At 43.3% G+C, this 27,004-nt stretch overlaps 1 protein-coding gene across 1 annotated transcript in view; it reads left to right on the top strand.

Annotated features, from left to right (window-relative positions):
• LOC145255727 (citrate synthase-lysine N-methyltransferase CSKMT, mitochondrial-like) overlaps nt 1-26,058 on the top strand; it is a 121,645-nt gene extending 95,587 nt beyond the window's left edge. The window contains exon 2 of the mRNA XM_080114334.1: nt 25,376-26,058. Coding sequence (XP_079970460.1) covers nt 25,376-26,016 — 641 coding nt within the window. The 3' untranslated portion in view covers nt 26,017-26,058. The remainder of the gene's footprint in view (nt 1-25,375) is intronic.
• Nucleotides 26,059-27,004: the final 946 nt, after the last annotated feature.

Below are 27,004 nucleotides of genomic sequence, written 5' to 3'. Positions count from 1 at the left end.
TGGCGTTAATTTCAAAGCCATCACAGCCATTACATTCCGGGGTTTGGTGTTAATTTCAAAGCCATCACAGCCATTACATTCCGTGGTTTGGTGTTAATTTCAAAGCCATCACAGCCATTACATTCCGGGGTTTGGTGTTAATTTCAAAGCCATCACAGCCATTACATTCCGGGGTTTGGTGTTAATTTCAAAGCCATCACAGCCATTACATTCCGGGGTTTGGTGTTAATTTCAAAGCCATCACAGCCATTACATTCCGGGGTTTGGTGTTAATTTCAAAGCCATCACAGCCATTACATTCCGGGGTTTGGTGTTAATTGCAAAGCCATCACAGCCATTACATTCCGGGGTTTGGCGTTAATTGCAAAGCCATCACAGCCATTACATTTCGGGGTTTGGCGTTAATTTCAAAGCCATCACAGCCATTACATTCCGGGGTTTGGCGTTAATTTCAAAGCCATCACAGCCATTACATTCCGGGGTTTGGTGTTAATTTCAAAGCCATCACAGCCATTACATTCCGGGGTTTGGCGTTAATTTCAAAGCCATCACAGCCATTACATTCCGGGGTTTGGTGTTACTTGCAAAGCCATCACAGCCATTACATTCCGGGGTTTGGCGTTAATTTCAAAGCCATCACAGCCATTACATTCCGGGGTTTGGTGTTAATTTCAAAGCCATCACAGCCATTACATTCCGGGGTTTGGTGTTAATTTCAAAGCCATCACAGCCATTACATTCCGGGGTTTGGTGTTAATTTCAAAGCCATCACAGCCATTACATTCCGGGGTTTGGTGTTAATTTCAAAGCTATCACAGCCATTACATTCCGGGGTTTGGTGTTAATTTCAAAGCCATCACAGCCATTACATTCCGGGGTTTGGTGTTAATTTCAAAGCCATCACAGCCATTACATTCCGGGGTTTGGTGTTAATTTCAAAGCCATCACAGCCATTACATTCCGGGGTTTGGCGTTAATTTCAAAGCCATCACAGCCATTACATTCCGGGTTTTGGCGTTAATTTCAAAGCCATCACAGCCATTACATTCCGGGGTTTGGTGTTAATTTCAAAGCCATCACAGCCATTACATTCCGGGGTTTGGTGTTAATTTCAAAGCCATCACAGCCATTACATTCCGGGGTTTGGTGTTAATTTCAAAGCCATCACAGCCATTACATTCCGGGGTTTGGTGTTAATTTCAAAGCCATCACAGCCATTACATTCCGGGGTTTGGTGTTAATTTCAAAACCATCACAGCCATTACATTCCGGGGTTTGGTGTTAATTGCAAAGCCATCACAGCCATTACATTCCGGGGTTTGGTGTTAATTGCAAAGCCATCACAGCCATTACATTCCGGGGTTTGGCGTTAATTTCAAAGCCATCACAGCCATTACATTCCGGGGTTTGGCGTTAATTTCAAAGCCATCACAGCCATTACATTCCGGGGTTTGGTGTTAATTTCAAAGCCATCACAGCCATTACATTCCGGGGTTTGGTGTTAATTTCAAAGCCATCACAGCCATTACATTCCGGGGTTTGGTGTTAATTTCAAAGCCATCACAGCCATTACATTCCGGGGTTTGGTGTTAATTTCAAAGCCATCAGAGCCATTACATTCCGGGGTTTGGCGTAAATTTCAAAGCCATCACAGCCATTACATTCCGGGGTTTGGTGTTAATTTCAAAGCCATCACAGCCATTACATTCCGGGGTTTGGTGTTAATTGCAAAGCCATCACAGCCATTACATTCCGGGGTTTGGTGTTACTTGCAAAGCCATCACAGCCATTACATTCCGGGGTTTGGCGTTAATTTCAAAGCCATCACAGCCATTACATTCCGGGGTTTGGTGTTAATTTCAAAGCCATCACAGCTATTACATTCCGGGGTTTGGTGTTAATTTCAAAGCCATCACAGCCATTACATTCCGGGGTTTGGTGTTAATTTCAAAGCCATCACAGCCATTACATTCCGGGGTTTGGTGTTAATTTCAAAGCCATCACAGCCATTACATTCCGGGGTTTGGTGTTAATTTCAAAGCCATCACAGCCATTACATTCCGGGGTTTGGTGTTAATTTCAAAGCCATCACAGCCATTACATTCCGGGGTTTGGTGTTAATTTCAAAGCCATCACAGCCATTACATTCCGGGGTTTGGTGTTAATTTCAAAGCCATCACAGCCATTACATTCCGGGGTTTGGTGTTAATTGCAAAGCCATCACAGCCATTACATTCCGGGGTTTGGTGTTAATTTCAAAGCCATCACAGCCATTACATTCCGGGGGTTGGTGTTAATTGCAAAGCCATCACAGCCATTACATTCCGGGGTTTGGTGTTAATTGCAAAGCCATCACAGCCATTACATTCCGGGGTTTGGCGTTAATTTCAAAGCCATCACAGCCATTACATTCCGGGGTTTGGCGTTAATTTCAAAGCCATCACAGCCATTACATTCCGGGGTTTGGTGTTAATTTCAAAGCCATCACAGCCATTACATTCCGGGGTTTGGCGTTAATTTCAAAGCCATCACAGCCATTACATTCCGGGGTTTGGCGTTAATTTCAAAGCCATCACAGCCATTACATTCCGGGGTTTGGTGTTAATTTCAAAGCCATCACAGCCATTACATTCCGTGGTTTGGTGTTAATTTCAAAGCCATCACAGCCATTACATTCCGGGGTTTGGTGTTAATTTCAAAGCCATCACAGCCATTACATTCCGGGGTTTGGTGTTAATTTCAAAGCCATCACAGCCATTACATTCCGGGGTTTGGTGTTAATTTCAAAGCCATCACAGCCATTACATTCCGGGGTTTGGTGTTAATTTCAAAGCCATCACAGCCATTACATTCCGGGGTTTGGTGTTAATTGCAAAGCCATCACAGCCATTACATTCCGGGGTTTGGCGCTAATTGCAAAGCCATCACAGCCATTACATTCCGGGGTTTGGCGTTAATTTCAAAGCCATCACAGCCATTACATTCCGGGGTTTGGCGTTAATTTCAAAGCCATCACAGCCATTACATTCCGGGGTTTGGTGTTAATTTCAAAGCCATCACAGCCATTACATTCCGGGGTTTGGTGTTAATTGCAAAGCCATCACAGCCATTACATTCCGGGGTTTGGTGTTAATTTCAAAGCCATCACAGCCATTACATTCCGGGGTTTGGCGTTAATTTCAAAGCCATCACAGCCATTACATTCCGGGGTTTGGCGTTAATTTCAAAGCCATCACAGCCATTACATTCCGGGGTTTGGCGTTAATTTCAAAGCCATCACAGCCATTACATTCCGGGGTTTGGTGTTAATTTCAAAGCCATCACAGCCATTACATTCCGGGGTTTGGTGTTAATTGCAAAGCCATCACAGCCATTACATTCCGGGGTTTGGTGTTAATTTCAAAGCCATCACAGCCATTACATTCCGGGGTTTGGTGTTAATTTCAAAGCCATCACAGCCATTACATTCCGGGGTTTGGTGTTAATTGCAAAGCCATCACAGCCATTACATTCCGGGGTTTGGTGTTAATTGCAAAGCCATCACAGCCATTACATTCCGGGGTTTGGTGTTAATTTCAAAGCCATCACAGCCATTACATTCCGGGGTTTGGTGTTAATTTCAAAGCCATCACAGCCATTACATTCCGGGGTTTGGTGTTAATTTCAAAGCCATCACAGCCATTACATTCCGGGGTTTGGTGTTAATTTCAAAGCCATCACAGCCATTACATTCCGGGGTTTGGTGTTAATTTCAAAGCCATCACAGCCATTACATTCCGGGGTTTGGTGTTAATTTCAAAGCCATCACAGCCATTACATTCCGGGGTTTGGTGTTAATTGCAAAGCCATCACAGCCATTACATTCCGGGGTTTGGTGTTAATTGCAAAGCCATCACAGCCATTACATTCCGGGGTTTGGCGTTAATTTCAAAGCCATCACAGCCATTACATTCCGGGGTTTGGCGTTAATTTCAAAGCCATCACAGCCATTACATTCCGGGTTTGGTGTTAATTTCAAAGCCATCACAGCCATTACATTCCGGGGTTTGGTGTTAATTTCAAAGCCATCACAGCCATTACATTCCGGGGTTTGGCGTTAATTTCAAAGCCATCACAGCCATTACATTCCGGGTTTGGTGTTAATTTCAAAGCCATCACAGCCATTACATTCCGGGGTTTGGTGTTAATTGCAAAGCCATCACAGCCATTACATTCCGGGGTTTGGTGTTAATTGCAAAGCCATCACAGCCATTACATTCCGGGGTTTGGTGTTACTTGCAAAGCCATCACAGCCATTACATTCCGGGGTTTGGTGTTAATTTCAAAGCCATCACAGCCATTACATTCCGGGGTTTGGCGTTAATTTCAAAGCCATCACAGCCATTACATTCCGGGGTTTGGTGTTAATTTCAAAGCCATCACAGCCATTACATTCCGGGGTTTGGTGTTAATTGCAAAGCCATCACAGCCATTACATTCCGGGGTTTGGTGTTACTTGCAAAGCCATCACAGCCATTACATTCCGGGGTTTGGCGTTAATTTCAAAGCCATCACAGCCATTACATTCCGGGGTTTGGTGTTAATTTCAAAGCCATCACAGCCATTACATTCCGGGGTTTGGTGTTAATTTCAAAGCCATCACAGCCATTACATTCCGGGGTTTGGTGTTAATTTCAAAGCCATCACAGCCATTACATTCCGGGGTTTGGTGTTAATTTCAAAGCCATCACAGCCATTACATTCCGGGGTTTGGTGTTAATTTCAAAGCCATCACAGCCATTACATTCCGGGGTTTGGTGTTAATTTCAAAGCCATCACAGCCATTACATTCCGGGGTTTGGTGTTAATTTCAAAGCCATCACAGCCATTACATTCCGAGGTTTGGTGTTAATTTCAAAGCCATCACAGCCATTACATTCCGGGGTTTGGTGTTAATTGCAAAGCCATCACAGCCATTACATTCCGGGGTTTGGTGTTAATTTCAAAGCCATCACAGCCATTACATTCCGGGGGTTGGTGTTAATTGCAAAGCCATCACAGCCATTACATTCCGGGGTTTGGCGTTAATTTCAAAGCCATCACAGCCATTACATTCCGGGGTTTGGTGTTAATTTCAAAGCCATCACAGCCATTACATTCCGGGGTTTGGTGTTAATTTCAAAGCCATCACAGCCATTACATTCCGGGGTTTGGTGTTAATTTCAAAGCCATCACAGCCATTACATTCCGGGGTTTGGTGTTAATTTCAAAGCCATCACAGCCATTACATTCCGGGGTTTGGTGTTAATTGCAAAGCCATCACAGCCATTACATTCCGGGGTTTGGTGTTAATTTCAAAGCCATCACAGCCATTACATTCCGGGGTTTGGTGTTAATTGCAAAGCCATCACAGCCATTACATTCCGGGGTTTGGTGTTAATTGCAAAGCCATCACAGCCATTACATTCCGGGGTTTGGCGTTAATTTCAAAGCCATCACAGCCATTACATTCCGGGGTTTGGCGTTAATTTCAAAGCCATCACAGCCATTACATTCCGGGGTTTGGTGTTAATTTCAAAGCCATCACAGCCATTACATTCCGGGGTTTGGTGTTAATTTCAAAGCCATCACAGCCATTACATTCCGGGGTTTGGCGTTAATTTCAAAGCCATCACAGCCATTACATTCCGGGGTTTGGCGTTAATTTCAAAGCCATCACAGCCATTACATTCCGGGGTTTGGTGTTAATTTCAAAGCCATCACAGCCATTACATTCCGGGGTTTGGTGTTAATTTCAAAGCCATCACAGCCATTACATTCCGGGGTTTGGTGTTAATTTCAAAGCCATCACAGCCATTACATTCCGGGGTTTGGTGTTAATTTCAAAGCCATCACAGCCATTACATTCCGGGGTTTGGTGTTAATTTCAAAGCCATCACAGCCATTACATTCCGGGGTTTGGTGTTAATTGCAAAGCCATCACAGCCATTACATTCCGGGGTTTGGTGTTAATTTCAAAGCCATCACAGCCATTACATTCCGGGGTTTGGTGTTAATTGCAAAGCCATCACAGCCATTACATTCCGGGGTTTGGTGTTACTTGCAAAGCCATCACAGCCATTACATTCCGGGGTTTGGCGTTAATTTCAAAGCCATCACAGCCATTACATTCCGGGGTTTGGTGTTAATTTCAAAGCCATCACAGCCATTACATTCCGGGGTTTGGCGTTAATTTCAAAGCCATCACAGCCATTACATGCCGGGGTTTGGTGTTAATTTCAAAGCCATCACAGCCATTACATTCCGGGGTTTGGTGTTAATTGCAAAGCCATCACAGCCATTACATTCCGGGGTTTGGTGTTACTTGCAAAGCCATCACAGCCATTACATTCCGGGGTTTGGCGTTAATTTCAAAGCCATCACAGCCATTACATTCCGGGGTTTGGTGTTAATTTCAAAGCCATCACAGCCATTACATTCCGGGGTTTGGTGTTAATTTCAAAGCCATCACAGCCATTACATTCCGGGGTTTGGTGTTAATTTCAAAGCCATCACAGCCATTACATTCCGGGGTTTGGTGTTAATTTCAAAGCCATCACAGCCATTACATTCCGGGGTTTGGTGTTAATTTCAAAGCCATCACAGCCATTACATTCCGGGGTTTGGTGTTAATTTCAAAGCCATCACAGCCATTACATTCCGGGGTTTGGCGTTAATTTCAAAGCCATCACAGCCATTACATTCCGGGGTTTGGCGTTAATTTCAAAGCCATCACAGCCATTACATTCCGGGGTTTGGTGTTAATTTCAAAGCCATCACAGCCATTACATTCCGGGGTTTGGTGTTAATTTCAAAGCCATCACAGCCATTACATTCCGGGGTTTGGTGTTAATTTCAAAGCCATCACAGCCATTACATTCCGGGGTTTGGTGTTAATTTCAATGCGATCACAGCCATTACATTCCGGGGTTTGGTGTTAATTTCAAAGCCATCACAGCCATTACATTCCGGGGTTTGGTGTTAATTGCAAAGCCATCACAGCCATCACATTCCGGGGTTTGGTGTTAATTGCAAAGCCATCACAGCCATTACATTCCGGGGTTTGGCGTTAATTTCAAAGCCATCACAGCCATTACATTCCGGGGTTTGGCGTTAATTTCAAAGCCATCACAGCCATTACATTCCGGGGTTTGGTGTTAATTTCAAAGCCATCACAGCCATTACATTCCGGGGTTTGGTGTTAATTTCAAAGCCATCACAGCCATTACATTCCGGGGTTTGGTGTTAATTTCAAAGCCATCACAGCCATTACATTCCGGGGTTTGGTGTTAATTTCAAAGCCATCACAGCCATTACATTCCGGGGTTTGGCGTTAATTTCAAAGCCATCACAGCCATTACATTCCGGGGTTTGGTGTTAATTTCAAAGCCATCACAGCCATTACATTCCGGGGTTTGGTGTTAATTGCAAAGCCATCACAGCCATTACATTCCGGGATTTGGTGTTACTTGCAAAGCCATCACAGCCATTACATTCCGGGGTTTGGCGTTAATTTCAAAGCCATCACAGCCATTACATTCCGGGGTTTGGTGTTAATTTCAAAGCCATCACAGCCATTACATTCCGGGGTTTGGTGTTAATTTCAAAGCCATCACAGCCATTACATTCCGGGGTTTGGTGTTAATTTCAAAGCCATCACAGCCATTACATTCCGGGGTTTGGTGTTAATTTCAAAGCCATCACAGCCATTACATTCCGGGGTTTGGTGTTAATTTCAAAGCCATCACAGCCATTACATTCCGGGGTTTGGTGTTAATTTCAAAGCCATCACAGCCATTACATTCCGGGGTTTGGTGTTAATTTCAAAGCCATCACAGCCATTACATTCCGGGGTTTGGTGTTAATTTCAAAGCCATCACAGCCATTACATTCCGGGGTTTGGTGTTAATTGCAAAGCCATCACAGCCATTACATTCCGGGGTTTGGTGTTAATTTCAAAGCCATCACAGCCATTACATTCCGGGGGTTGGTGTTAATTGCAAAGCCATCACAGCCATTACATTCCGGGGTTTGGTGTTAATTGCAAAGCCATCACAGCCATTACATTCCGGGGTTTGGCGTTAATTTCAAAGCCATCACAGCCATTACATTCCGGGGTTTGGCGTTAATTTCAAAGCCATCACAGCCATTACATTCCGGGGTTTGGTGTTAATTTCAAAGCCATCACAGCCATTACATTCCGGGGTTTGGCGTTAATTTCAAAGCCATCACAGCCATTACATTCCGGGGTTTGGCGTTAATTTCAAAGCCATCACAGCCATTACATTCCGGGGTTTGGTGTTAATTTCAAAGCCATCACAGCCATTACATTCCGTGGTTTGGTGTTAATTTCAAAGCCATCACAGCCATTACATTCCGGGGTTTGGTGTTAATTTCAAAGCCATCACAGCCATTACATTCCGGGGTTTGGTGTTAATTTCAAAGCCATCACAGCCATTACATTCCGGGGTTTGGTGTTAATTTCAAAGCCATCACAGCCATTACATTCCGGGGTTTGGTGTTAATTTCAAAGCCATCACAGCCATTACATTCCGGGGTTTGGCGTTAATTGCAAAGCCATCACAGCCATTACATTCCGGGGTTTGGCGTTAATTGCAAAGCCATCACAGCCATTACATTCCGGGGTTTGGCGTTAATTTCAAAGCCATCACAGCCATTACATTCCGGGGTTTGGCGTTAATTTCAAAGCCATCACAGCCATTACATTCCGGGGTTTGGTGTTAATTTCAAAGCCATCACAGCCATTACATTCCGGGGTTTGGTGTTAATTGCAAAGCCATCACAGCCATTACATTCCGGGGTTTGGTGTTAATTTCAAAGCCATCACAGCCATTACATTCCGGGGTTTGGCGTTAATTTCAAAGCCATCACAGCCATTACATTCCGGGGTTTGGCGTTAATTTCAAAGCCATCACAGCCATTACATTCCGGGGTTTGGCGTTAATTTCAAAGCCATCACAGCCATTACATTCCGGGGTTTGGTGTTAATTTCAAAGCCATCACAGCCATTACATTCCGGGGTTTGGTGTTAATTGCAAAGCCATCACAGCCATTACATTCCGGGGTTTGGTGTTAATTTCAAAGCCATCACAGCCATTACATTCCGGGGTTTGGTGTTAATTTCAAAGCCATCACAGCCATTACATTCCGGGGTTTGGTGTTAATTGCAAAGCCATCACAGCCATTACATTCCGGGGTTTGGTGTTAATTGCAAAGCCATCACAGCCATTACATTCCGGGGTTTGGTGTTAATTTCAAAGCCATCACAGCCATTACATTCCGGGGTTTGGTGTTAATTTCAAAGCCATCACAGCCATTACATTCCGGGGTTTGGTGTTAATTTCAAAGCCATCACAGCCATTACATTCCGGGGTTTGGTGTTAATTTCAAAGCCATCACAGCCATTACATTCCGGGGTTTGGTGTTAATTTCAAAGCCATCACAGCCATTACATTCCGGGGTTTGGTGTTAATTTCAAAGCCATCACAGCCATTACATTCCGGGGTTTGGTGTTAATTGCAAAGCCATCACAGCCATTACATTCCGGAGTTTGGTGTTAATTGCAAAGCCATCACAGCCATTACATTCCGGGGTTTGGCGTTAATTTCAAAGCCATCACAGCCATTACATTCCGGGGTTTGGCGTTAATTTCAAAGCCATCACAGCCATTACATTCCGGGGTTTGGTGTTAATTTCAAAGCCATCACAGCCATTACATTCCGGGGTTTGGTGTTAATTGCAAAGCCATCACAGCCATTACATTCCGGGGTTTGGTGTTAATTGCAAAGCCATCACAGCCATTACATTCCGGGGTTTGGTGTTACTTGCAAAGCCATCACAGCCATTACATTCCGGGGTTTGGCGTTAATTTCAAAGCCATCACAGCCATTACATTCCGGGGTTTGGTGTTAATTGCAAAGCCATCACAGCCATTACATTCCGGGGTTTGGCGTTAATTTCAAAGCCATCACAGCCATTACATTCCGGGGTTTGGTGTTAATTGCAAAGCCATCACAGCCATTACATTCCGGGGTTTGGTGTTAATTGCAAAGCCATCACAGCCATTACATTCCGGGGTTTGGTGTTAATTGCAAAGCCATCACAGCCATTACATTCCGGGGTTTGGTGTTAATTGCAAAGCCATCACAGCCATTACATTCCGGGGTTTGGCGTTAATTTCAAAGCCATCACAGCCATTACATTCCGGGGTTTGGTGTTAATTGCAAAGCCATCACAGCCATTACATTCCGGGGTTTGGCGTTAATTTCAAAGCCATCACAGCCATTACATTCCGGGGTTTGGTGTTAATTGCAAAGCCATCACAGCCATTACATTCCGGGGTTTGGTGTTAATTTCAAAGCCATTACATTCCGGGGTTTGGTGTTAATTGCAAAGCCATCACAGCCATTACATTCCGGGGTTTGGCGTTAATTTCAAAGCCATCACAGCCATTACATTCCGGGGTTTGGTGTTAATTTCAAAGCCATCACAGCCATTACATTCCGGGGTTTGGTGTTAATTTCAAAGCCATCACAGCCATTACATTCCGGGGTTTGGTGTTAATTGCAAAGCCATCACAGCCATTACATTCCGGGGTTTGGCGTTAATTTCAAAGCCATCACAGCCATTACATTCCGGGGTTTGGTGTTAATTTCAAAGCCATCACAGCCATTACATTCCGGGGTTTGGTGTTAATTTCAAAGCCATCACAGCCATTACATTCCGGGGTTTGGTGTTAATTGCAAAGCCATCACAGCCATTACATTCCGGGGTTTGGTGTTAATTTCAAAGCCATCACAGCCATTACATTCCGGGGTTTGGCGTTAATTTCAAAGCCATCACAGCCATTACATTCCGGGGTTTGGTGTTAATTTCAAAGCCATCACAGCCATTACATTCCGGGGTTTGGTGTTAATTTCAAAGCCATCACAGCCATTACATTCCGGGGTTTGGTGTTAATTGCAAAGCCATCACAGCCATTACATTCCGGGGTTTGGTGTTAATTTCAAAGCCATCACAGCCATTACATTCCGGGGTTTGGTGTTAATTTCAAAGCCATCACAGCCATTACATTCCGGGGTTTGGTGTTAATTGCAAAGCCATCACAGCCATTACATTCCGGGGTTTGGTGTTAATTTCAAAGCCATCACAGCCATTACATTCCGGGGTTTGGTGTTAATTTCAAAGCCATCACAGCCATTACATTCCGGGGTTTGGTGTTAATTGCAAAGCCATCACAGCCATTACATTCCGGGGTTTGGCGTTAATTTCAAAGCCATCACAGCCATTACATTCCGGGGTTTGGTGTTAATTTCAAAGCCATCACAGCCATTACATTCCGGGGTTTGGTGTTAATTTCAAAGCCATCACAGCCATTACATTCCGGGGTTTGGTGTTAATTTCAAAGCCATCACAGCCATTACATTCCGGGGTTTGGTGTTAATTTCAAAGCCATCACAGCCATTACATTCCGGGGTTTGGTGTTAATTGCAAAGCCATCACAGCCATTACATTCCGGGGTTTGGTGTTAATTTCAAAGCCATCACAGCCATTACATTCCGGGGTTTGGTGTTAATTTCAAAGCCATCACAGCCATTACATTCCGGGGTTTGGCGTTAATTTCAAAGCCATCACAGCCATTACATTCCGGGGTTTGGTGTTAATTTCAAAGCCATCACAGCCATTACATTCCGGGGTTTGGTGTTAATTGCAAAGCCATCACAGCCATTACATTCCGGGGTTTGGTGTTACTTGCAAAGCCATCACAGCCATTACATTCCGGGGTTTGGCGTTAATTTCAAAGCCATCACAGCCATTACATTCCGGGGTTTGGTGTTAATTTCAAAGCCATCACAGCCATTACATTCCGGGGTTTGGTGTTAATTTCAAAGCCATCACAGCCATTACATTCCGGGGTTTGGTGTTAATTTCAAAGCCATCACAGCCATTACATTCCGGGGTTTGGTGTTAATTTCAAAGCCATCACAGCCATTACATTCCGGGGTTTGGTGTTAATTTCAAAGCCATCACAGCCATTACATTCCGGGGTTTGGTGTTAATTTCAAAGCCATCACAGCCATTACATTCCGGGGTTTGGTGTTAATTTCAAAGCCATCACAGCCATTACATTCCGGGGTTTGGTGTTAATTTCAAAGCCATCACAGCCATTACATTCCGGGGTTTGGTGTTAATTGCAAAGCCATCACAGCCATTACATTCCGGGGTTTGGTGTTAATTTCAAAGCCATCACAGCCATTACATTCCGGGGGTTGGTGTTAATTGCAAAGCCATCACAGCCATTACATTCCGGGGTTTGGTGTTAATTGCAAAGCCATCACAGCCATTACATTCCGGGGTTTGGTGTTAATTGCAAAGCCATCACAGCCATTACATTCCGGGGTTTGGCGTTAATTTCAAAGCCATCACAGCCATTACATTCCGGGGTTTGGCGTTAATTTCAAAGCCATCACAGCCATTACATTCCGGGGTTTGGTGTTAATTTCAAAGCCATCACAGCCATTACATTCCGGGGTTTGGCGTTAATTTCAAAGCCATCACAGCCATTACATTCCGGGGTTTGGCGTTAATTTCAAAGCCATCACAGCCATTACATTCCGGGGTTTGGTGTTAATTTCAAAGCCATCACAGCCATTACATTCCGTGGTTTGGTGTTAATTTCAAAGCCATCACAGCCATTACATTCCGGGGTTTGGTGTTAATTTCAAAGCCATCACAGCCATTACATTCCGGGGTTTGGTGTTAATTTCAAAGCCATCACAGCCATTACATTCCGGGGTTTGGTGTTAATTTCAAAGCCATCACAGCCATTACATTCCGGGGTTTGGTGTTAATTTCAAAGCCATCACAGCCATTACATTCCGGGGTTTGGTGTTAATTGCAAAGCCATCACAGCCATTACATTCCGGGGTTTGGCGCTAATTGCAAAGCCATCACAGCCATTACATTCCGGGGTTTGGCGTTAATTTCAAAGCCATCACAGCCATTACATTCCGGGGTTTGGCGTTAATTTCAAAGCCATCACAGCCATTACATTCCGGGGTTTGGTGTTAATTTCAAAGCCATCACAGCCATTACATTCCGGGGTTTGGTGTTAATTGCAAAGCCATCACAGCCATTACATTCCGGGGTTTGGTGTTAATTTCAAAGCCATCACAGCCATTACATTCCGGGGTTTGGCGTTAATTTCAAAGCCATCACAGCCATTACATTCCGGGGTTTGGCGTTAATTTCAAAGCCATCACAGCCATTACATTCCGGGGTTTGGCGTTAATTTCAAAGCCATCACAGCCATTACATTCCGGGGTTTGGTGTTAATTTCAAAGCCATCACAGCCATTACATTCCGGGGTTTGGTGTTAATTGCAAAGCCATCACAGCCATTACATTCCGGGGTTTGGTGTTAATTTCAAAGCCATCACAGCCATTACATTCCGGGGTTTGGTGTTAATTTCAAAGCCATCACAGCCATTACATTCCGGGGTTTGGTGTTAATTGCAAAGCCATCACAGCCATTACATTCCGGGGTTTGGTGTTAATTGCAAAGCCATCACAGCCATTACATTCCGGGGTTTGGTGTTAATTTCAAAGCCATCACAGCCATTACATTCCGGGGTTTGGTGTTAATTTCAAAGCCATCACAGCCATTACATTCCGGGGTTTGGTGTTAATTTCAAAGCCATCACAGCCATTACATTCCGGGGTTTGGTGTTAATTTCAAAGCCATCACAGCCATTACATTCCGGGGTTTGGTGTTAATTTCAAAGCCATCACAGCCATTACATTCCGGGGTTTGGTGTTAATTTCAAAGCCATCACAGCCATTACATTCCGGGGTTTGGTGTTAATTGCAAAGCCATCACAGCCATTACATTCCGGGGTTTGGTGTTAATTGCAAAGCCATCACAGCCATTACATTCCGGGGTTTGGCGTTAATTTCAAAGCCATCACAGCCATTACATTCCGGGGTTTGGCGTTAATTTCAAAGCCATCACAGCCATTACATTCCGGGTTTGGTGTTAATTTCAAAGCCATCACAGCCATTACATTCCGGGGTTTGGTGTTAATTTCAAAGCCATCACAGCCATTACATTCCGGGGTTTGGCGTTAATTTCAAAGCCATCACAGCCATTACATTCCGGGTTTGGTGTTAATTTCAAAGCCATCACAGCCATTACATTCCGGGGTTTGGTGTTAATTGCAAAGCCATCACAGCCATTACATTCCGGGGTTTGGTGTTAATTGCAAAGCCATCACAGCCATTACATTCCGGGGTTTGGTGTTACTTGCAAAGCCATCACAGCCATTACATTCCGGGGTTTGGTGTTAATTTCAAAGCCATCACAGCCATTACATTCCGGGGTTTGGCGTTAATTTCAAAGCCATCACAGCCATTACATTCCGGGGTTTGGTGTTAATTTCAAAGCCATCACAGCCATTACATTCCGGGGTTTGGTGTTAATTGCAAAGCCATCACAGCCATTACATTCCGGGGTTTGGTGTTACTTGCAAAGCCATCACAGCCATTACATTCCGGGGTTTGGCGTTAATTTCAAAGCCATCACAGCCATTACATTCCGGGGTTTGGTGTTAATTTCAAAGCCATCACAGCCATTACATTCCGGGGTTTGGTGTTAATTTCAAAGCCATCACAGCCATTACATTCCGGGGTTTGGTGTTAATTTCAAAGCCATCACAGCCATTACATTCCGGGGTTTGGTGTTAATTTCAAAGCCATCACAGCCATTACATTCCGGGGTTTGGTGTTAATTTCAAAGCCATCACAGCCATTACATTCCGGGGTTTGGTGTTAATTTCAAAGCCATCACAGCCATTACATTCCGGGGTTTGGTGTTAATTTCAAAGCCATCACAGCCATTACATTCCGAGGTTTGGTGTTAATTTCAAAGCCATCACAGCCATTACATTCCGGGGTTTGGTGTTAATTGCAAAGCCATCACAGCCATTACATTCCGGGGTTTGGTGTTAATTTCAAAGCCATCACAGCCATTACATTCCGGGGGTTGGTGTTAATTGCAAAGCCATCACAGCCATTACATTCCGGGGTTTGGCGTTAATTTCAAAGCCATCACAGCCATTACATTCCGGGGTTTGGTGTTAATTTCAAAGCCATCACAGCCATTACATTCCGGGGTTTGGTGTTAATTTCAAAGCCATCACAGCCATTACATTCCGGGGTTTGGTGTTAATTTCAAAGCCATCACAGCCATTACATTCCGGGGTTTGGTGTTAATTTCAAAGCCATCACAGCCATTACATTCCGGGGTTTGGTGTTAATTGCAAAGCCATCACAGCCATTACATTCCGGGGTTTGGTGTTAATTTCAAAGCCATCACAGCCATTACATTCCGGGGTTTGGTGTTAATTGCAAAGCCATCACAGCCATTACATTCCGGGGTTTGGTGTTAATTGCAAAGCCATCACAGCCATTACATTCCGGGGTTTGGCGTTAATTTCAAAGCCATCACAGCCATTACATTCCGGGGTTTGGCGTTAATTTCAAAGCCATCACAGCCATTACATTCCGGGGTTTGGTGTTAATTTCAAAGCCATCACAGCCATTACATTCCGGGGTTTGGTGTTAATTTCAAAGCCATCACAGCCATTACATTCCGGGGTTTGGCGTTAATTTCAAAGCCATCACAGCCATTACATTCCGGGGTTTGGCGTTAATTTCAAAGCCATCACAGCCATTACATTCCGGGGTTTGGTGTTAATTTCAAAGCCATCACAGCCATTACATTCCGGGGTTTGGTGTTAATTTCAAAGCCATCACAGCCATTACATTCCGGGGTTTGGTGTTAATTTCAAAGCCATCACAGCCATTACATTCCGGGGTTTGGTGTTAATTTCAAAGCCATCACAGCCATTACATTCCGGGGTTTGGTGTTAATTTCAAAGCCATCACAGCCATTACATTCCGGGGTTTGGTGTTAATTGCAAAGCCATCACAGCCATTACATTCCGGGGTTTGGTGTTAATTTCAAAGCCATCACAGCCATTACATTCCGGGGTTTGGTGTTAATTGCAAAGCCATCACAGCCATTACATTCCGGGGTTTGGTGTTACTTGCAAAGCCATCACAGCCATTACATTCCGGGGTTTGGCGTTAATTTCAAAGCCATCACAGCCATTACATTCCGGGGTTTGGTGTTAATTTCAAAGCCATCACAGCCATTACATTCCGGGGTTTGGCGTTAATTTCAAAGCCATCACAGCCATTACATGCCGGGGTTTGGTGTTAATTTCAAAGCCATCACAGCCATTACATTCCGGGGTTTGGTGTTAATTGCAAAGCCATCACAGCCATTACATTCCGGGGTTTGGTGTTACTTGCAAAGCCATCACAGCCATTACATTCCGGGGTTTGGCGTTAATTTCAAAGCCATCACAGCCATTACATTCCGGGGTTTGGTGTTAATTTCAAAGCCATCACAGCCATTACATTCCGGGGTTTGGTGTTAATTTCAAAGCCATCACAGCCATTACATTCCGGGGTTTGGTGTTAATTTCAAAGCCATCACAGCCATTACATTCCGGGGTTTGGTGTTAATTTCAAAGCCATCACAGCCATTACATTCCGGGGTTTGGTGTTAATTTCAAAGCCATCACAGCCATTACATTCCGGGGTTTGGTGTTAATTTCAAAGCCATCACAGCCATTACATTCCGGGGTTTGGCGTTAATTTCAAAGCCATCACAGCCATTACATTCCGGGGTTTGGCGTTAATTTCAAAGCCATCACAGCCATTACATTCCGGGGTTTGGTGTTAATTTCAAAGCCATCACAGCCATTACATTCCGGGGTTTGGTGTTAATTTCAAAGCCATCACAGCCATTACATTCCGGGGTTTGGTGTTAATTTCAAAGCCATCACAGCCATTACATTCCGGGGTTTGGTGTTAATTTCAATGCGATCACAGCCATTACATTCCGGGGTTTGGTGTTAATTTCAAAGCCATCACAGCCATTACATTCCGGGGTTTGGTGTTAATTGCAAAGCCATCACAGCCATCACATTCCGGGGTTTGGTGTTAATTGCAAAGCCATCACAGCCATTACATTCCGGGGTTTGGCGTTAATTTCAAAGCCATCACAGCCATTACATTCCGGGGTTTGGCGTTAATTTCAAAGCCATCACAGCCATTACATTCCGGGGTTTGGTGTTAATTTCAAAGCCATCACAGCCATTACATTCCGGGGTTTGGTGTTAATTTCAAAGCCATCACAGCCATTACATTCCGGGGTTTGGTGTTAATTTCAAAGCCATCACAGCCATTACATTCCGGGGTTTGGTGTTAATTTCAAAGCCATCACAGCCATTACATTCCGGGGTTTGGCGTTAATTTCAAAGCCATCACAGCCATTACATTCCGGGGTTTGGTGTTAATTTCAAAGCCATCACAGCCATTACATTCCGGGGTTTGGTGTTAATTGCAAAGCCATCACAGCCATTACATTCCGGGGTTTGGTGTTACTTGCAAAGCCATCACAGCCATTACATTCCGGGGTTTGGCGTTAATTTCAAAGCCATCACAGCCATTACATTCCGGGGTTTGGTGTTAATTTCAAAGCCATCACAGCCATTACATTCCGGGGTTTGGTGTTAATTTCAAAGCCATCACAGCCATTACATTCCGGGGTTTGGTGTTAATTTCAAAGCCATCACAGCCATTACATTCCGGGGTTTGGTGTTAATTTCAAAGCCATCACAGCCATTACATTCCGGGGTTTGGTGTTAATTTCAAAGCCATCACAGCCATTACATTCCGGGGTTTGGTGTTAATTTCAAAGCCATCACAGCCATTACATTCCGGGGTTTGGTGTTAATTTCAAAGCCATCACAGCCATTACATTCCGGGGTTTGGTGTTAATTTCAAAGCCATCACAGCCATTACATTCCGGGGTTTGGTGTTAATTGCAAAGCCATCACAGCCATTACATTCCGGGGTTTGGTGTTAATTTCAAAGCCATCACAGCCATTACATTCCGGGGGTTGGTGTTAATTGCAAAGCCATCACAGCCATTACATTCCGGGGTTTGGTGTTAATTGCAAAGCCATCACAGCCATTACATTCCGGGGTTTGGCGTTAATTTCAAAGCCATCACAGCCATTACATTCCGGGGTTTGGCGTTAATTTCAAAGCCATCACAGCCATTACATTCCGGGGTTTGGCGTTAATTTCAAAGCCATCACAGCCATTACATTCCGGGGTTTGGTGTTAATTTCAAAGCCATCACAGCCATTACATTCCGGGGTTTGGCGTTAATTTCAAAGCCATCACAGCCATTACATTCCGGGGTTTGGCGTTAATTTCAAAGCCATCACAGCCATTACATTCCGGGGTTTGGTGTTAATTTCAAAGCCATCACAGCCATTACATTCCGTGGTTTGGTGTTAATTTCAAAGCCATCACAGCCATTACATTCCGGGGTTTGGTGTTAATTTCAAAGCCATCACAGCCATTACATTCCGGGGTTTGGTGTTAATTTCAAAGCCATCACAGCCATTACATTCCGGGGTTTGGTGTTAATTTCAAAGCCATCACAGCCATTACATTCCGGGGTTTGGTGTTAATTTCAAAGCCATCACAGCCATTACATTCCGGGGTTTGGCGTTAATTGCAAAGCCATCACAGCCATTACATTCCGGGGTTTGGCGTTAATTGCAAAGCCATCACAGCCATTACATTCCGGGGTTTGGCGTTAATTTCAAAGCCATCACAGCCATTACATTCCGGGGTTTGGCGTTAATTTCAAAGCCATCACAGCCATTACATTCCGGGGTTTGGTGTTAATTTCAAAGCCATCACAGCCATTACATTCCGGGGTTTGGTGTTAATTGCAAAGCCATCACAGCCATTACATTCCGGGGTTTGGTGTTAATTTCAAAGCCATCACAGCCATTACATTCCGGGGTTTGGCGTTAATTTCAAAGCCATCACAGCCATTACATTCCGGGGTTTGGCGTTAATTTCAAAGCCATCACAGCCATTACATTCCGGGGTTTGGCGTTAATTTCAAAGCCATCACAGCCATTACATTCCGGGGTTTGGTGTTAATTTCAAAGCCATCACAGCCATTACATTCCGGGGTTTGGTGTTAATTGCAAAGCCATCACAGCCATTACATTCCGGGGTTTGGTGTTAATTTCAAAGCCATCACAGCCATTACATTCCGGGGTTTGGTGTTAATTTCAAAGCCATCACAGCCATTACATTCCGGGGTTTGGTGTTAATTGCAAAGCCATCACAGCCATTACATTCCGGGGTTTGGTGTTAATTGCAAAGCCATCACAGCCATTACATTCCGGGGTTTGGTGTTAATTTCAAAGCCATCACAGCCATTACATTCCGGGGTTTGGTGTTAATTTCAAAGCCATCACAGCCATTACATTCCGGGGTTTGGTGTTAATTTCAAAGCCATCACAGCCATTACATTCCGGGGTTTGGTGTTAATTTCAAAGCCATCACAGCCATTACATTCCGGGGTTTGGTGTTAATTTCAAAGCCATCACAGCCATTACATTCCGGGGTTTGGTGTTAATTTCAAAGCCATCACAGCCATTACATTCCGGGGTTTGGTGTTAATTGCAAAGCCATCACAGCCATTACATTCCGGAGTTTGGTGTTAATTGCAAAGCCATCACAGCCATTACATTCCGGGGTTTGGCGTTAATTTCAAAGCCATCACAGCCATTACATTCCGGGGTTTGGCGTTAATTTCAAAGCCATCACAGCCATTACATTCCGGGGTTTGGTGTTAATTTCAAAGCCATCACAGCCATTACATTCCGGGGTTTGGTGTTAATTGCAAAGCCATCACAGCCATTACATTCCGGGGTTTGGTGTTAATTGCAAAGCCATCACAGCCATTACATTCCGGGGTTTGGTGTTACTTGCAAAGCCATCACAGCCATTACATTCCGGGGTTTGGCGTTAATTTCAAAGCCATCACAGCCATTACATTCCGGGGTTTGGTGTTAATTGCAAAGCCATCACAGCCATTACATTCCGGGGTTTGGCGTTAATTTCAAAGCCATCACAGCCATTACATTCCGGGGTTTGGTGTTAATTGCAAAGCCATCACAGCCATTACATTCCGGGGTTTGGTGTTAATTGCAAAGCCATCACAGCCATTACATTCCGGGGTTTGGTGTTAATTGCAAAGCCATCACAGCCATTACATTCCGGGGTTTGGTGTTAATTGCAAAGCCATCACAGCCATTACATTCCGGGGTTTGGCGTTAATTTCAAAGCCATCACAGCCATTACATTCCGGGGTTTGGTGTTAATTGCAAAGCCATCACAGCCATTACATTCCGGGGTTTGGCGTTAATTTCAAAGCCATCACAGCCATTACATTCCGGGGTTTGGTGTTAATTGCAAAGCCATCACAGCCATTACATTCCGGGGTTTGGTGTTAATTTCAAAGCCATTACATTCCGGGGTTTGGTGTTAATTGCAAAGCCATCACAGCCATTACATTCCGGGGTTTGGCGTTAATTTCAAAGCCATCACAGCCATTACATTCCGGGGTTTGGTGTTAATTTCAAAGCCATCACAGCCATTACATTCCGGGGTTTGGTGTTAATTTCAAAGCCATCACAGCCATTACATTCCGGGGTTTGGTGTTAATTGCAAAGCCATCACAGCCATTACATTCCGGGGTTTGGCGTTAATTTCAAAGCCATCACAGCCATTACATTCCGGGGTTTGGTGTTAATTTCAAAGCCATCACAGCCATTACATTCCGGGGTTTGGTGTTAATTTCAAAGCCATCACAGCCATTACATTCCGGGGTTTGGTGTTAATTGCAAAGCCATCACAGCCATTACATTCCGGGGTTTGGTGTTAATTTCAAAGCCATCACAGCCATTACATTCCGGGGTTTGGCGTTAATTTCAAAGCCATCACAGCCATTACATTCCGGGGTTTGGTGTTAATTTCAAAGCCATCACAGCCATTACATTCCGGGGTTTGGTGTTAATTTCAAAGCCATCACAGCCATTACATTCCGGGGTTTGGTGTTAATTGCAAAGCCATCACAGCCATTACATTCCGGGGTTTGGTGTTAATTTCAAAGCCATCACAGCCATTACATTCCGGGGTTTGGTGTTAATTTCAAAGCCATCACAGCCATTACATTCCGGGGTTTGGTGTTAATTGCAAAGCCATCACAGCCATTACATTCCGGGGTTTGGTGTTAATTTCAAAGCCATCACAGCCATTACATTCCGGGGTTTGGTGTTAATTTCAAAGCCATCACAGCCATTACATTCCGGGGTTTGGTGTTAATTGCAAAGCCATCACAGCCATTACATTCCGGGGTTTGGCGTTAATTTCAAAGCCATCACAGCCATTACATTCCGGGGTTTGGTGTTAATTTCAAAGCCATCACAGCCATTACATTCCGGGGTTTGGTGTTAATTTCAAAGCCATCACAGCCATTACATTCCGGGGTTTGGTGTTAATTTCAAAGCCATCACAGCCATTACATTCCGGGGTTTGGTGTTAATTTCAAAGCCATCACAGCCATTACATTCCGGGGTTTGGTGTTAATTGCAAAGCCATCACAGCCATTACATTCCGGGGTTTGGTGTTAATTTCAAAGCCATCACAGCCATTACATTCCGGGGTTTGGTGTTAATTTCAAAGCCATCACAGCCATTACATTCCGGGGTTTGGCGTTAATTTCAAAGCCATCACAGCCATTACATTCCGGGGTTTGGTGTTAATTTCAAAGCCATCACAGCCATTACATTCCGGGGTTTGGTGTTAATTGCAAAGCCATCACAGCCATTACATTCCGGGGTTTGGTGTTACTTGCAAAGCCATCACAGCCATTACATTCCGGGGTTTGGCGTTAATTTCAAAGCCATCACAGCCATTACATTCCGGGGTTTGGTGTTAATTTCAAAGCCATCACAGCCATTACATTCCGGGGTTTGGTGTTAATTTCAAAGCCATCACAGCCATTACATTCCGGGGTTTGGTGTTAATTTCAAAGCCATCACAGCCATTACATTCCGGGGTTTGGTGTTAATTTCAAAGCCATCACAGCCATTACATTCCGGGGTTTGGTGTTAATTTCAAAGCCATCACAGCCATTACATTCCGGGGTTTGGTGTTAATTTCAAAGCCATCACAGCCATTACATTCCGGGGTTTGGTGTTAATTTCAAAGCCATCACAGCCATTACATTCCGGGGTTTGGTGTTAATTTCAAAGCCATCACAGCCATTACATTCCGGGGTTTGGTGTTAATTGCAAAGCCATCACAGCCATTACATTCCGGGGTTTGGTGTTAATTTCAAAGCCATCACAGCCATTACATTCCGGGGGTTGGTGTTAATTGCAAAGCCATCACAGCCATTACATTCCGGGGTTTGGTGTTAATTGCAAAGCCATCACAGCCATTACATTCCGGGGTTTGGTGTTAATTGCAAAGCCATCACAGCCATTACATTCCGGGGTTTGGCGTTAATTTCAAAGCCATCACAGCCATTACATTCCGGGGTTTGGCGTTAATTTCAAAGCCATCACAGCCATTACATTCTGGGGTTTGGTGTTAATTTCAAAGCCATCACAGCCATTACATTCCGGGGTTTGGCGTTAATTTCAAAGCCATCACAGCCATTACATTCCGGGGTTTGGCGTTAATTTCAAAGCCATCACAGCCATTACATTCCGGGGTTTGGTGTTAATTTCAAAGCCATCACAGCCATTACATTCCGGGGTTTGGTGTTAATTGCAAAGCCATCACAGCCATTACATTCCGGGGTTTGGTGTTAATTTCAAAGCCATCACAGCCATTACATTCCGGGGTTTGGTGTTAATTTCAAAGCCATCACAGCCATTACATTCCGGGGTTTGGTGTTAATTTCAAAGCCATCACAGCCATTACATTCCGGGGTTTGGTGTTAATTTCAAAGCCATCACAGCCATTACATTCCGGGGTTTGGTGTTAATTTCAAAGCCATCACAGCCATTACATTCCGGGGTTTGGTGTTAATTGCAAAGCCATCACAGCCATTACATTCCGGGGTTTGGTGTTAATTGCAAAGCCATCACAGCCATTACATTCCGGGGTTTGGTGTTAATTGCAAAGCCATCACAGCCATTACATTCCGGGGTTTGGTGTTAATTGCAAAGCCATCACAGCCATTACATTCCGGGGTTTGGTGTTAATTGCAAAGCGATCACAGCCATTACATTCCGGGGTTTGGTGTTAATTGCAAAGCCATCACAGCCATTACATTCCGGGGTTTGGTGTTACTTGCAAAGCCATCACAGCCATTACATTCCGGGGTTTGGCGTTAATTTCAAAGCCATCACAGCCATTACATTCCGGGGTTTGGCGTTAATTTCAAAGCCATCACAGCCATTACATTCCGGGGTTTGGCGTTAATTTCAAAGCCATCACAGCCATTACATTCCGGGGTTTGGCGTTAATTTCAAAGCCATCACAGCCATTACATTCCGGGGTTTGGCGTTAATTTCAAAGCCATCACAGCCATTACATTCCGGGGTTTGGTGTTAATTGCAAAGCCATTACAGCCATTACATTCCGGGGTTTGGCGTTAATTTCAAAGCCATCACAGCCATTACATTCCGGGGTTTGGTGTTAATTGCAAAGCCATCACAGCCATTACATTCCGGGGTTTGGTGTTAATTGCAAAGCCATCACAGTTCAAATAATTTACAAGTCTAATCCACATCGCTTTTGGTCGACTTCTTTTCATATAATGTAGAGCTTCTTTTAATGCAATTTTTACTAGGATATCTTCACTTAGTCTCATGACATGTGTAGCGGTCTAGGGTATAGAAGGAAATGCGTGTTCCTCTTGCGTTCGGGTGTAACCATTTTGTTGAGGTGGTGCAAATTAGGACTAATGAATTGAATTGAGAATGAGACAAACTATGTGTTAAATTGAATTAAAGGAACAGGAATTTATTTTGTGAAGAAACAATGGAAAGAAAAGGGTACAACACGTGTTTATGTCCGCGTTCGTCTCTCGCTGTTTACTGGTGAGAAGGAGAAAATCTATTGTTGTAGAGAGAGAAAGAAAGAAAGTCAATCCAGTTTGGTGTGCGTCTCCCGCTCTTAGCTGGTGAGGAGGAAAGTGTATTGTACTATAGAGCGTCTCCCGCTGTTAGCTGGTGAGGAGGAAAGTGTATTGTACTATAGAGCGTCTCCCGCTGTTAGCTGGTGAGGAGGAAAGTGTATTGTACTATAGAGAGAGCATGAGAAAAAGTCAATCCAGGCCATGGAGATAGAAAGCGTATAAAGTGTACGTACGGTGTGTTAGCTCGTGCCCCCTACATAGTAGCAGGGGATGTGACGTGCACGGGCACCCTGAAATGGGGGGGGGGAATGGTCAGACGACCGCTCAGCTCAAGAGCTAAGTCGAAAAGGGCTGGAAACAGCTTGTTTCTTGTTTTTATAGTTGTTTCCAGTGGTCTTTTGCGCATGTGTGTATTTCCTTTGAAAGGGAAGTGACGTCGTCCATCTGTGCGCATGTTAGCGTGTGTGTGTATACACGTGAATGTGAGTGTATGTACGCGAACGTGAATATATGTGCGTGTGTGTTTGTGTGTGTGTATGTATATGACAAGTAATATAGCTTGAGATGTGAACGCGTGTTTTTGTGTGAGACTAGAAAAGGCTCCCACACATGCCCTATTGCAAAAAGTATTAGACATATTTCTGATTTTCAAATCAGTTATTTAAAAATTATCAACCAAATGATTTTCATATCTGCTCAAAGAAATCAAACTTTTATATAAAAATCTATGTAATTCTTTTTTCTCAGTAAACATAATTATAATACCATACGCTAAATTAAGATTGATATTATTTGATATTTCCTTAAACTTCTGTTGTTGTTGTTGGGTTTTATGGTATGTCAATAACACTATTTTATGCTGAAAACGTACATGCATTTTGTACACAAAAAGTTTGTTGATTAATTTGTTTTATATAAATATAATTTGTAAATAAAGTCTGTAAATGACCCCGTGAATGGGACCTGAGAGATGCTGATCTGGGGCTGAACTAACTTGGTAGCAATGACAACTATGAGATTACTACACTTTCTCCAAAACGCCAAAATTAGAGCCTTAGCACCAGATGGAGTTTAAGGTTGCCTCCAGCAGAGATAAACCAATTTTATTACATTAAATTGTATTGTATCGACTATAATCATATTAGCTTTCTCAAATTTAACACTAAATTTTTTATCTTTAATGATATAAACAGTTCAATGTAAACCTATTTTTACTTTTTGTTTATATTTTTAGGTGAATCCTTAAGTCAGAAGAAATACTGGGAATCTTGCTACAATGAGAAACAAATAAATAATGAATTTGATTGGCTGTTGGATTCTAACACCGTGTCACATGACGTCATCTCCTGTTTAGAAAACTCAAAAGGGCAAAAGATTCTGGATTTGGGTTGCGGTAATTCAAGTGTGAGTCAGAAGATTATCGAAAAATATTGCCATGCTGTTAATGTGCATGGCTTGGACTACATTCCAAGTGTTATAGATCACCAGGTAAAAGTACACGGAATGGTTAAACAAGGTCATCCTTCATCCTGTTTTGTAGGGGTTATTGGTGATGCTTGTGCTTTGCCTTACCGTGACAATATATTCGATATCATCATTGACAAGGGTACAATGGACAGCTTGTTGAAAGACAATATCAAGGTGAGACGACAAAAAAAAACAACTTTATTTTTAAAAGAATCCCTCAGGGTCTTGGCACCTGGAGGATCTTTCTTGCAGTTCACAGATGAGGATCCAGATATTCACCATGATGCATTGTGGTCTCTCATCAGCCATCTTGGTTTACAGAGAAAATTTTCTCTCAGTTGTAAATTAGTTGAATCCATTGATATTTATGGCTGTTATATGTATTCTATAAAGAAATTGCTGAAATAAACGTAATTATTTAAAGAAATAAAATGTTAATCCTGTCTAAAATTGTTTTTATTTTATGATGGGTGTACACCATAAAAATGATGAAAGAAAAAATTCTATTCCAGCAGTTTTTGCACTAATATACATATTATTTATTCATATAAAATAATGTCTGAATTAGAAAACATATCAAAGTGAAAGGTTTAAAAAAGAAAAGAAAGAAAAATACATAGGTATAAAAAGCAGATAAAAAGTCACATTATGGAAATAGATTGAAGGGAGGGGGATCCTATTTGCTTTCTTGATTCACCTAAATGACACACACACATACACATGTATATTTAGGCAGCAAGTCATTATTTAAGCAGGTTTGATTGAATACAACATAGTTTTCTCGTTTTTATTTTTTCTCGATGCAGTGAGTAATTTTCTTGTAATTGGTAGATTGTGTTTCGTCGGGTCCCTGTAATTTCTATGCTACCACATGGTGACCGCTGCTACTACATTTAAGAGGAGGAAGGAAAGAACCAGAAACGCGTCCGTTCACATCAAATACTTTATTTAGACTCCTCCTGATATTAACCAAGGGCAAGTAACTCTTTATTATTACACATCTCCGTTTGTTGAGATCCTTTTTTTTTCTTCTTTATTTACAAACAGTTTTAATCTTTATTTACAAACAGTTTTAACCTTTATTTACAAACGGTAACATTTATTATCTTTGCAAACAAAGTCTTTCAAGTAGTTCGGTTTTTTTTTGATAATCGTCCTCTGCTTGATACAGTTGTCTCCTGTTTTTGCTTAACTTCGCTTCTTCTGGAGGAGTTGTCTACGTTTTCCAAAATTGGTAGTAAATGTTTTCTGTTCCTTTTTAGACTTTCTCCAGAGTTCAACTTTTCTGTATATGTCCTATTTTTCTTATTTGTTGCTGTGACTATACCAGTATTCCTCCACATTTTCTCTTCATCCGTTTTCTCGGATTCTGTCTCCCACTCTTAGTGGTTTCAAG

The sequence above is a fragment of the Euprymna scolopes genome, chromosome 31 (assembly GCF_053919585.1).
Source record: "Euprymna scolopes isolate OS-2025 chromosome 31, ASM5391958v1, whole genome shotgun sequence".
Taxonomy (NCBI): Eukaryota; Metazoa; Mollusca; class Cephalopoda; order Sepiida; family Sepiolidae; genus Euprymna; species Euprymna scolopes.
Note: the sequence above shows the minus strand (reverse complement) of the source record. Positions and strands in the feature narration are given on the sequence as shown.